Below are 12,694 nucleotides of genomic sequence, written 5' to 3'. Positions count from 1 at the left end.
TTTCGCGTTACTCGATTGTCACCCGCGCGTTGACATTTCACGATTTGAGAAAAGTTTTGGGTGGTTATTATTTTCAAACTCAGGTGTTATTAGAAATGCATTAGTTGAATAATGGTAAGCCCCTTTTTTGTGTAAGTTGGGCTATTCTGAGCTTGTTTTTGTAGCATAGTGACACCCGGAATTAATAAACACAACATAACCTTTTTTTTTACCCGAGTCGGCACTTTCCTAGATTCCTCTACTGTGATAGTTTGCCATGTCTGATCCGCTGCAAACGCTGCAAAAATCGTTTGCCGACGTGCTTAAAGACTTAATGTCTATGTCTGCATCGGTTATAAGAAAGTCAAATACGTACCTAAACGATGCCGAGTTGTTGCGCCAGGAGACAGTTTCCTCCATATCTACCAACATACAAATCCTTTTAGATCGCGTCAATACCAATGTAAGTGCGTTTAAAAATACGTTTGATACTGCCATTAGTGATTATGAAAAAAGTGCTTCTCTTAACGAACGTCCCAAAGATGTAGTTAGTCCTACGGAAAAAGCGAATTTTAGTTTAGAAGAGAGTGCAGCTGCTGCAGAGACTGATGTAGATTTAACGCCGGATGAAGGTGAGTAGGTGTGTATACAAGAAAAAACAAAATTGTAGCGGTCGTAGATGTAGAGCAAGCCGAGCCCCCCAAAAGTGACAAAAATAGCAAGCAAGGGTCCAGCGCGACTGTTGAAAAAAACGGCGATGCGGAAAGTGGAAGTGATACCGATAGTGAGAAGAGCGTTCGAAATTTTGATGTTCCGGTCACCAATGGCTCTGTTGGCGGTAATTTTTGACACGTCAGTAAGTAGTTGTATTGTTTGTGAAAGGTCTTTCAGATGGGGATGAATCAGGCGACGAATTTACTAAAGCGTTGGATGCGTTGGACAAACAAGATGACAAAACTGAAGAGCCAACGAAAGAGAGAGTTAATGGAGAGTCTCAAAGTTTTGATTTCGACGATATAGATGGTAATTTAGCTTTACTAATTTATAGAATACACGCTTGTATTTTCTAGATGATTTAATTGCCGCTGAGTTAGATAAATTTGAAAAGAACAAAGGTATTTAATATTTTAGTCAGTGTTTGTGTTGTTGCTTTAAGTAGCCGCCGTTTTGTTTGTGTCTAGTCGTAGTTTTTTTTAATCACTGAAGGCGTCTCTAGACCACAAACATTCGCTAATTTGTCGAATGTTTATTAACAGAAATGCCTTCAGATGCTAGAGAACAAGTTCAAAAGGACAATCACGAGCTTCTAGACTTACTAAATAAAGCTATTGGCGAAGGTCCAGTGACTGAGAAGGAGAGCGATGAAGCGTTGAGAATCCTCGAAAACGAAATTTCGTTATCGAGTTTAACGGATTCAGACGAGTCCATGTAAGTTGAAAGTTTGGCTTATGTACAAATTACAGGGGAGTTTTAGGAAGTCAGACAACGATTCAAGCGACGACGGAAGCGCCAGGGAGTCAGACAACGATTCAAGCGATGACTGGAAACCCGAAACGTCGTGGAAAGAGCGGGATTCAGAAAGCGAAAAAAGTCGTTCAGACTCTGAAAGCTCAACAGAAGAAGAAGAACCGCAATTTCGACTCAAAACGTTCGACATTAAGTTGGACAAGCGGTTGGATGATATGGACGACGACGAAATAGCAAAGTATGACTAAAAAAATTTGTTTTTGTTTTTAACCAATTCCCGATTTTTGTCAGTTTGTGCAATACGCACACCATCAACAAACGTCGCTGCGTCAAAGAAATCCACAAAATTAAAAGAAAAAAGCGGAAGCGAATCAGAGTTATTAGTAGCTCGTCGTCGTCGACATCGTCCGATAGCGTAACTCCAGACCTCGCACTAGATCAAGATCAAAATCTAGATTTACAGTTAGATTTAGAAATCGATCGTCCTCCATCTGTACCGAACGAAGCGCTTCCAGACGTTACCGCTTTAGCAGACGAACTAGTCGATCTCCTAGACGACGAAGACGACGACGACGACATAGACATAGACTCGGACATTTCAGACACCAGTTCGGATCTAGAATCTAAAAATAAAGACGACGAAGAAAAACCAAAAAATGAAGAACCGGAAATTCAGGAAATCAAGAGCGACGACGAAGTCAAGCAGGTCGTGGAAGTGGAGCGACCCGAAAAGAAGAAGGGTAGTTGGAGGAACGAGATTTTCTTCGATACGAGCTCGGAAAGCGAAGACGAGGACGAGCCCGTGGTGGTGCTCAACGACCCGCTAGAGAGAGCCGACGAGGATGAGGACGAAGATAAGAAAGAGAAGTTGCAGATTAAGATCAAGACGGACGGGGAGGCGGTCGTGATTACGGATTCGGAAGGCTCGAATTCTGACAGCGATGATGTCACTTTGTGAGTTTGCGCAAATTACAATAGAAAAATAGTTATTTGTGGTATAAGTGAATAAAAGTGAATTTTATCCAACGAAAAAACAGTTTAGGCGAAGCTGAGTGTGATAATGTTTTTGAGTGGGTAAAATTCGTTTATTCACGTGTATCATACAAGATTTTTTCCAATTTCGCAAAATTTTTCAAAAAATTTATAGTTTAGGTAATCCATGTACATGAATATTAATTGCGCACTCAGGCCAATGTCGACTCAGTTTTCCTATTTATTCAATTTTTGATTTTTCAATTTCTCTGTTTTCAGTTTTTCTCTTTAATTTTTCGATTTTTAAATATTTCGATTTTTCAGTTTTTGACTTTTATAAACTCTTTATTTGTCGATTTTTCCATTCATTGATTTCAGGTTTTTTGGTTTTTCAATTTTTCTATTTTTTCAGGTTTCGATTTTTCAACTTCACTTTTTTGATTTTTCGATTTCTCAATTTTTTAATTACTCAGTTTTTGGACATTTCAGTTTTGGGATTTTTAAGTTTATCGATTCGTCAGTTTTTCTTTCATTTTTCAGTTTTTCGATATTTCAGTTTTGAGATTTTTCAATATTTCTATTCTTCGACTTTTCCATTTTTGACTTCTGGATTTTTCGATGTGTCACCTTTTTACTTTTTCGATTTTTAAATTTTAGATTTTTCATTTTTTTGGTATTTTAATTTTTCAATATTTAAAATTTTTGATTTTTCGATTTCTCGATTTTTCGACTTCCCGGTTTTAGATTTTCTGTTTTTCAATTGTCGTTTTTTCAAATTTTCGATTTTTCAATTTTTCAAATTTGACTTTCATAAACTTTCAATTTTTCGATTTTACAATTAATCGATGTTTTGATTTTCCCATTTCTTGACTTTAGAGGGTTTCGATAATCCTGTTCTTCAATTCTTTAATTTTTCGATTTTTCATTTTTAATTTTTTTAAGGTTTCGATTTTTCGACTTGACTATTTGGATTTTTTGATTGCTCAATTTTTCTACTTTTTAGGTTCTCAGTTTTTGGATATTTCAGTTTTCGGATTTTTCAGGTTTTCCATTTTTCTGTTTTGCTTTAATTTTTCAGTTTTTCGATATCTCAGTTTTGGCGTTTTTCAATATTTCGATTCTTCGACTTTTCGATTTTTGACTCCTGAATTTTTCGATGTGTTGATTATTTTACATTTCCGATTTTTCAATTTTTCGATTTTTAAATTTTAGATTTTTTAATTTTTAAAATTTTGGATTTTTTATCGATTTCTGAATTTTTCATTTCAGCTCTTCCATATTTCAAGTTCTTAATCTTTCGATTTTTCTACTTTCCGGTTTTAGATTTTCTGTTTTTCAATTGTCGTTTTTTCAATTTTTCGATTATTAAATTTTAGATTTTTCGATTTTTCATTTCAGTTCTTCGATATTTCCGATTTTGATGTTTTCGAATTTTTCAAATGTTTTGATCGATTTTTCGAATTCCCGGTTTTAGATTTTTGTGTTTTTCAATTGTTGTTTTTCCAAATTTTCGATTTTTCAATTTTGACTTTCATAAACTTTCAATTTTTCGATTTTTCAATTAATCGATGTTTTGATTTTCCCATTTCTTGACTTTCGAGGGTTTTGATATTCCTGTTCTTCAGTTCTTGAATTTTTCGATTTTTTAATATTTTGATTTTTCAGTTTTTGACTTTTATAAACTCTTTATTTGTCGATTTTTCCATTAATTGATTTTAGGTTTTTTGGTTTTTCAATTTTTCTATTTTTTCAGGTTTCGATTTTTCAACTTCACAGTTTTTGGACATTTCAGTTTTGGAATTTTTAAGTTTATCGATTCGTCAGTTTTTCTTGCATTTTTCAGTTTTTCGATATTTCAGTTTTGGGATTTTTCAATATTTCTGTTCTTCGACTTTTCCATTTTTGACTTCTGGATTTTTCGATGTGTCACCTTTTTACTTTTTCGATTTTTAAATTTTAGATTTTTCATTTTTTTGGTATTTTAATTTTTCAATATTTAAAATTTTTGATTTTTCGATTTCTCGATTTTTCATTTCAGCTCTTCCATTTTTCAATTTTCCAAATGTTTCGATTTCCTAATCTTTCGATTTTTCGGCTTCCCGGTTTTAGATTTTCTGTTTTTCAATTGTCGTTTTTTCAAATTTTCGATTTTTCAATTTTTCAAATTTGACTTTCATAAACTTTCAGTTTTTCGATTTTACAATTAATCGATGTTTTGATTTTCCCATTTCTTGACGGGTTTCGATATTCCTGTTCTTCAATTCTTTAGTTTTTCGATTTTTCATTTTTAATTTTTTTAAGGTTTCGATTTTTCGACTTGACTTTTTGGATTTTTCGACTGCTCAATTTTTCCACTTTTTAGGTTCTCAGTTTTTGGATATTTCAGTTTTCGGATTTTTCAGGTTTTCCATTTTTCTGTTTTGCTTTCATTTTTCAGTTTTTGGATATCTCAGTTTTGGCATTTTTCAATATTTCGATTTTTGACTCCTGAATTTTTCGATGTGTCGATTATTTTACTTTTCCGATTTTTCAATTTTTCGGTTTTTAAATTTTAGATTTTTTAATTTTTAAAATTTTAGATTTTTCGATTTCTCAATTTTTCATTTCAGCTCTTCCATATTTAAATTTTTCAAATGTTTCGATTTCTTAATCTTTCGCATTTCTACTTTCCGGTTTTAGATTTTCTGTTTTTCAATTGTCGTTTTTTCAATTTTTCGATTATTAAATTTTAGATTTTTAGTTTTTTGATATTTTAATTTTTCAATATTTAAAATTTTAGATTTTTCGATTTCTCGATTTTTCATTTCAGTTCTTCGATATTTCCGATTTTCATGTTTTCGAATTTTTCAAATGGTTTGATTTCTTAATCCAGCGATTTTTCGACTTCCCGGTTTTAGATTTTTGTGTTTTTCAATCGTCGTTTTTTCATATTTTCAATTTTTCAATTTTTCAAATTTGACACTTATAAACTGTCAATTTTTCGATTTTTCAATTAATCGATGTTTTGATTTTCCCATTTCTTGGACTTTCGAGGGTTTCGATATTATTGTTCTTCAATTCTTTAATTTTTCGATTTTTCATTTTTAATTTTTTTAAGGTTTCGATTTTTCGGCTTGACTTTTTGGATTTTTCGACTGCTCAATTTTTCCACTTTTTAGGTTCTCAGTTTTTGGATATTTCAGTTTTCGGATTTTTCAGGTTTTCCATTTTTCTGTTTTTCTTTAATTTTTCAGTTTTTCGATATCTCAATTTTGGCATTTTTCAATATTTCGATTTTTGACTCCTGGATTTTTCGAAGTGTCGATTATTTTACTTTTCCGATTTTTCAATTTTTCGATTTTTAAATTTTATATTTTTTAATTTTTAAAATTTTAGATTTTTCGATTTCTTATTATTTCGATTTTTCTACTTTCCGGTTTTAGATTTTCTGTTTTTCAATTGTTGTTTTTTCAATTTTTCGATTATTAAATTTTAGATTTTTCAGTTTTTTGATATTTTAATTTTTCAATACTTATTTAAAATTTTAAATTTTTCGATTTCTCGATTTTTCATTTCAGTTCTTCGATATTTCCGATTTTCATGTTTTCGAATTTTTCAAATGTTTTGATTTTTTAATCCATCGATTTTTCGACTTTCCGGTTTTAGATTTTTGTGTTTTTCAATCGTCGTTTTTTCAAATTTCCGATTTTTCAATTTTTCAAATTTGACTTACATAAACTTTCAATTTTTCGATTTTTCAATTAATCGATGTTTTGATTTTCCCATTTCTTGACTTTCGAGGGTGTCGATATTCCTGTTCTTCAGTTCTTGAATTTTTCGATTTTTAAGTATTTCGATTTTTCAGTTTTTGACTTTTATAAACTCTTTATTTGTCGATTTTTCCATTAATTGATTTCAGGTTTTTGGTTTTTCAATTTTTCTATTTTTTCAGGTTTCGATTTTTCAACTTCTGTTTTTGGACATTTCAGTTTTGGGATTTTTAAGTTTTTCGATTCGTCAGTTTTTCTTTCATTTTTCAGTTTTGGGATTTTTCAATATTTCTGTTCTTCGACTTTTCCATTTTTGACTTTTTCGATGTGTCACCTTTTTACTTTTTCGATTTTTAAATTTTAGATTTTTCATTTTTTTGGTATTTTGATTTTTCAATATTTAAAATTTTTGATTTTTCGATTTCTCGATTTTTCATTTCAGCTTTTCCATATTTCAATTTTTCAAATGTTTCGATTTTTCAATTTTTCAAATTTGACTTTCATAAACTTTCAATTTTACAATTGTTCTTCAATTCTTTAATTTTTTTATTTTCAGGTTTTTGATTTTTCAGTTTTTCAATATTTCAGTTTTGGGATTTTTCAATATTTCTGTTTTTCGATTTTTCCATGTTTGACTTCTGGATTTTTCGATGTGTCTACCTTTTTACTTTTTCGATTTTTCAATTTTTGGATTTTTAAATTTTAGATTTTTCAATCGTTTGATATTTTAATTTTTCAATATTTCTTAATCTTTCTATTTTTCGACTTCCTGGTTTTAGATGTTCGATTTGTTCATTTTTCATTCCCGATTTATCGAGATTTGATTGATTGTTCAGGTTTTCGATTTGTCATTTTTTCAATTTTTTATTTCGACCTATTTCGGTTTCTTAGTTTTTCCAGTTTTCCATTTTTTCGTTTTCTGATTTTTCCGCTTTTCCAATTTTTCAACTTTTAACTTTTTGTTTATAGATTTCTTTATTTTTCGATTTTTCGACTTCATCACTTTTCGATTTCTCGTTCTTTTGATCTTTCAATCTTTCAATTTTTCGAATTTTTAAGTTTTTTGAATTCTCGATTTATCGAGATTTGGATTTTTCAATATTTTGATTGTCAATTTCTCAATTTATAAATTGTCCAATTTTTTCGATTTTTCGATTTTGGCCTATTTCGGTTTCTCAATTGTTCGACTTTTCGACTCCACGATTTCTTGATCTTTTGATTTTTCTACTTCCCGGTTTTAGATTTTCTGTTTTTCAATTGTCATTTTGTCAAATTTTCGATTTTTTAATTTTTCAAATTTGACTTTCACAAACTCTCAATTTTTCGATTTTCCAATTAATCGATGTTTTGATTTTCCCATTTCTTGACCTTCGAGTGTTTCGATTTTCCTATTCTTCAATTCTTTAATTTTTTGATTTTTCAATTTTTCGATTTTTTAAGGTTTCTATTTTTCGACTTCACTTTTTTGATTTTTCGTTTTTTCAGTTTTAGGATTTTTCAATATTTCAATTCTTCGGCTTTTCTATTTTTGACTTCTGGATTTTTCGATGTGTCTACCTTTTTACGTTTTCGATTTTTCAATTTTTAGATTTCGATCTATTTCGGTTTCTCAGTTTTTCCAGTTTTCCATTTTTTCGTTTTCTGATTTTTCCGGTTTTCCAATTTTTCAACTTTTAACTTTTTGTTTATCGATTTCTTTATTTTTCGATTTCTCGTTCTTTTGATCTTTCAATCTCTCAATTTTTCAATTTTTCGAATTTTTAAGTTTTTTGATTTCTCGATTTATCGAGATTTGGATATTTTGATTTTTCGATTTTGGTCTATTTCGGTTTCTCAATTGTTCCACTTTTCGACTCCTCGATTTCTTGGTTTTTCGATTTTCCAGTTTTTGAATGTTTCGATTTTTCAGTTATCCGATTTTTTAAATTTGGGAGTTTCGATTTCTCGATTTTTCGTTATTCGGTTTTTAAATTTTATTTTTTGATGTTTCATTTTTCGATTTTCAGTTTTTCTATTATGAGTTTTCTCAATTTTTGGAATTTTCCATTATTTTAATTTTAATTTTCTTTTTCTCACTGTTAATATCATACAGTGTGTCGAAAACAACCACAAAAATTGTCACCAAAAACATTTAAAATTTCATAAAAAATAGAACACAGTGTATCCAAAACATTTTCCCGAAAAAAATTCATTAAAGCACAAAGAATTAATTCTTAGTTAAACAAAATATGCAAAATCATCTAAATATGTACCAAAAATATTTTTTTATTGGCATCGACTATTTAAATTTGGCGGTTGAGGACTCCAATGTCAATAAGGGTGGTTTTGCAAAATCAACCTGTATGTCGCATCTATATTAATCTATGGTAGCGCCAACGTTGTGTGTTTTTTTTTTTAGTGTCGATGAAGTGACCAGTGACGAGAATGCGGGTCGAGGAAGGAGAAACATCAGAGCGATTCTGAGCGACGACGAACTAAACGAGTTGACGCAGAAAGCGAAGTACGAGGAAGACGAGAGGATTCAGAGGATAGAAGAACACTCAAAAGCTGTATTGTCACATTTTTTTGTTTTTTTAATTTAATTATAATTGTTGAATTCTTGGTAGATCGACTCCATTCAGTCGCAACGCGAAGACTTCGTCTTAGACGTGGACGTCCAAACCGGTAACCCATTAATAACCGTGGATTACCACCTAACCAACATGTTAAAACCCCACCAAAAAGACGGCGTTAAATTTATGTGGCAAGCCTGCTACGAGAGCGTCGACATCTTAAAGAGTAAACCCGGTACTGGTTGCATTTTAGCCCATTGCATGGGACTGGGCAAAACCCTTCAAGTTATCACCTTGATTCACACTCTTTTCACCCATGGCAGCCTGACGCAAACCAAGCACGTGTTGATAACGTGCCCTTTATCCACGGTTACTAACTGGAAGAACGAATTCAAGAAGGCTTTCCGGCAGCTGAACGACGATAGGATTCGTCGCTACTTTATAGTGTAATTTTTCTAGTACCCAAATTTGAGTGACACTATTTTGTTATTGTAGCAAGGGTGACGTGGTCGAAAAAATCCGAACCGTGCGCTGGTGGCGCCAAAATGGCGGCGTCCTAGTCATGGGTTATGAAGCATTCCAGAGACTGACTAGTGAGAAATTGTCGCCGCGGGTGACCCCCGAGCAAAGAAAAGCGGTCCTGGAAGCGCTCACTAATCCAGGGCCGGATTTAATCGTGTGTGATGAGGGGCACCTGCTCAAAAATAGCAAAACTTTGAGGTTTAATTCGCTGATTAAGGTGAAAACGAAACGACGGATTGTGTTGACGGGGACCCCGTTGCAGAACAACCTCAAAGAATGTCTGTAGAACCAATAGTAAAAAAAAAAATAATAATTGGGGGTGTTGTAGATTACGTGATGGTTGAATTTGTTAAACCCCACCTCTTGGGTACTAAGGAGGAGTATAAAAATCGGTTTGCGACACCCATCGAGAACGGGCAGTACCATGATTCCAGACCTGAAGATATTAAATTGATGAAGAAGAGGACTCACGTGCTTACTAAGCTTCTAAAAAAGACGATACATGTGGGTATGGAGGGTTTATTGACTTGGGGTTTGATTGGTGGTTTTAGAGGGTGGAAGCTGCAGTTCTATCATCATACTTACCCGAAATAGTCGACTATACGATTTGTTTAAAACTAACGCCACTACAGATGGAGATGTACACTAAGTACATCAACATGACCACTGGACAGTCCACAGAACTTGGTAAAAAATTACTAACAGATGTGATGATGCTCAACTTTAATAATCTGCATCCCTACACGATCCAGCTTTATGTAAACAATAAAATTATAATTTTATACAAATTTAACTAATTTTGTTTTTAAATTCAGTATAATAAACCCAAACACAAGAAGAAGAAACGGAAGCGGACTGAAGAGGGCGCCACCGAAGACGACGAACAAGAAGCCGACGTAAGTCACGTGTCCCAGGATTGGTTCAAAGTGTCGTTACCCGAAGATGTTAACATTAACGTCAATTATAGTGCCAAATTGAAACTAGTTTTTGATATTTTGAATGAGTGTTTACGCGTTAAAGAAAAAGTGTAAGTTTGATTTACTTTGTGGTGTATGGCTGAACATTTGTTGCTATGTATATTTTTAGATTAATTTTCGTCCAGTTTTTGGTCGAACTGGACATAATTGAGAACTTTTTGAAGTACCACGGTACCGAGAACCAGCAGTCGTGGCGACCCAACGTCGACTACTACAGGATGGACGGTAAAACCCCGGTCGACGATCGCGATACGTTGTGCAGACGATTTAACACCGACGCGACTGCTAAATTATTTATTCTTACCCATAGAGTGGGTGGGTTAGGTTTGAATTTAGTAGGTGCGAATAGAGTGATTATGATTGGGTCTAACTACAACCCGTCTCTGGACACCCAAAGTATGTACAGGGTGTATCGATTCGGGCAGACGAAGAAGTGCTACGTTTATAGATTATTGTCAATGGTAGGTCATTCCATTGTTGTAAAAGTGGAAAAGTCAGTTATTGTTTCAGGCCACCATGGAAGAAAAAATCTACCAAAGGTGCGTCGTCAAGTTACACTTGAGTGGAACCGTAGTAGATAAGTTGCACTTCGTGCGAAGATACACATCAAGTGACCTTCGAGAATTGTACAAAGTCGACTTTAGCGAATACACTGTAGACCGACCTATCCCGATAGTACCAACCGACAAACTATTGGCACAACTGGTACAAAACACGTACGACATCTACCGGTACCACCTCCACAATTCGTTACTAGAAAATCGTCCGGAAGAAGAACTCACCGACGAAGATAAAAAAATGGCCTGGGACGAATTCAACAACATGGAGGAGGCGGCGAGTACGTCATTATAATAGCATGGTGTGGGCTTTAATCACGCATGTGTTGTTTGCTTTTTCCTAGAGCCACTACCACAATTCGCACCCCCAGTAGTAGTAAACCCAATATTTCAACTACCAATTTTCCCCGCACATATGTCACCTGCGCACAGAGGGCTTAGGGTGTATTTGCATCCGAGTAATCATCCTCAATAAAATACTATTTTCGATTAATTTTATATTGTAGGAACGAACGGTCCGACTCTGGTGCCAAACCCGATGAACAACAACGCGCGTGGCTTCCTGCCGTAAGTTGGTAACAGTGTCGGAATCAAACTTGACGATGTGTTTCAGGAGGGTGTTTCTTCCGAACGGTATGCGCCCCCAGGTGTCAAACCGGGTTGTCCAGCCCGCGAGCAACTTCCTGCATTTGTTTGACCAAACCGTACCGGGTCGGCTTAGTGGTCACAATGCGCACAATCGGTTTCAGGCTAATTTTCCCGCGACGGAGCTCTTGCAGAATTTGAGGGAAAATATTGCGCAAGTGCTAAGAGAGCAGCCTTTGCCTAGTGGTGCAGATGAAGCGCCATCAGCTGAGTTTAATTATGCGTTGAACAAAGTTGTATGATTGGATATTTCGTTGTATTATATCGATTTGAATGAAACGTTTTTTGGTAGATTTTGTTTTAATTACTCCTTGATTTGTGTATAGGGAGGAAGAGGGCCCCTAGGAACAGTTATCAGTTGTTGAAGCTGTTGAACGAGATGGCTGATGACGTGGAAGTGAAGCGGGAGGACGGGGACGATTTGGTGAAAATGTTGGAGGATAAGCTGGGATGAAGTGGGTGGAGGTGAGTGGTTTGAAAGAGGTTAATGTTTGTGGTTGCAGATGGCGCTGGTGACGCTGGAAGTCAGGGAGGTTCAGACAGATGAAAAGTCGAGGACGTGTAAAGCAACCTACTCAAATATAGAATTGAGATAATTTGCCATTTTGAGATTGAAATAAAGATGATATTTTTGCTTTTGTGTCTTTAACAATGCAAGAATCCCATAGTTGAGAAATACGAAATGCTCACCAGTTTTAAAAACTGAATTTTAAGAATTTGTTTTGTCAGGATAATTTTGTCCACAAAACTTCCATATTGACAAGATTACTCAAATAGTTGAACCAAAATTAAAATTCTTCAAATTTAACCCTTGGCAGTGCCAGGTATAAGCAACCCAACATACACACTTTCTCTAGCTTAAATTCTAACTGTCCAATGATCCATAGAGTAAGAATTTCTACGTTTGGAGTGTCTTTCTGATGGGGCGCGAAGTGCCCTTTATCAACCAGATATTTCATGAAAAATCCGATTGATAAACTTGCCGCTCAATTGATTAGATAATACAAGTACAAGGGTTTAGATTTTCCCTTTTTTTCTTAATATGTGGTCTTCTTTTCACAACAAGAAGGGTAAAACATGTTTATAATTGTAAATTTTTGTAGGAAACTATCGATTTTGCAATTAGGCTCCCCCCCTTGGTCTGACAACGAATGAAAAATTCATCACAATTGAATTTCGGATGGATATGGGTGGGACTTAATTTTTAGGCGGCTCATAAGTTAAAAAGTTGATGAGGCAAGGGACAAGACGCTCCAATATCTAAATGTCAAAAA

At 34.0% G+C, this 12,694-nt stretch overlaps 1 protein-coding gene across 10 annotated transcripts; it reads left to right on the top strand.

Annotated features, from left to right (window-relative positions):
* Positions 1-11: 11 nt before the first annotated feature.
* LOC135126195 (transcriptional regulator ATRX homolog) lies at positions 12-12,055 on the top strand. Of its 10 annotated transcripts, XM_064052061.1 has the most exons (21): positions 12-114; positions 165-611; positions 650-817; positions 862-1,002; positions 1,050-1,094; positions 1,236-1,407; positions 1,454-1,684; positions 1,738-2,400; positions 8,566-8,716; positions 8,774-9,165; positions 9,215-9,519; positions 9,570-9,745; positions 9,793-9,999; positions 10,057-10,268; positions 10,328-10,679; positions 10,729-11,056; positions 11,120-11,233; positions 11,282-11,342; positions 11,389-11,408; positions 11,747-11,875; positions 11,924-12,055. In XM_064052061.1, the coding sequence occupies exons 2-20, from the start codon at positions 257-259 to the stop codon at positions 11,872-11,874; spliced, it is 4,221 nt and encodes a 1,406-aa protein (XP_063908131.1). In that variant the 5' UTR covers positions 12-114; positions 165-256; the 3' UTR covers position 11,875; positions 11,924-12,055. The 10 variants fall into 10 exon arrangements, with proteins under 10 accessions (XP_063908131.1, XP_063908130.1, XP_063908124.1 ...); XM_064052060.1 differs by having other exon boundaries at positions 11,747-12,055; XM_064052054.1 differs by lacking the exons at positions 11,747-11,875; positions 11,924-12,055 and having other exon boundaries at positions 665-817; positions 11,389-11,711.
* The last annotated feature ends 639 nt before the right edge of the window (positions 12,056-12,694 follow it).

This window comes from Zophobas morio, unplaced genomic scaffold (assembly GCF_036711695.1).
Source record: "Zophobas morio isolate AGI-343-1 ecotype UQ-CSIRO unplaced genomic scaffold, CSIRO_AGI_Zmor_V1 ptg000010l, whole genome shotgun sequence".
Taxonomy (NCBI): Eukaryota; Metazoa; Arthropoda; class Insecta; order Coleoptera; family Tenebrionidae; genus Zophobas; species Zophobas morio.
The sequence above is the reverse complement of the archived record's forward strand: the minus strand, read 5'-3'. Positions and strand labels throughout refer to the sequence as shown.

Coding starts and splice junctions, on each gene's coding strand:
- LOC135126195 (XM_064052051.1), top strand. CDS start 257: ATGTCTGATCCGCTGCAAACGCTGCAAAAATCGTTTGCCGACGTGCTT. Junction 1,408..1,453: donor ACGGATTCAGACGAGTCCAT/GTAAGTTGAAAG, acceptor GGGGAGTTTTAG/GAAGTCAGACAACGATTCAA. Junction 2,401..8,565: donor GACAGCGATGATGTCACTTT/GTGAGTTTGCGC, acceptor TTTTTTTTTTAG/TGTCGATGAAGTGACCAGTG.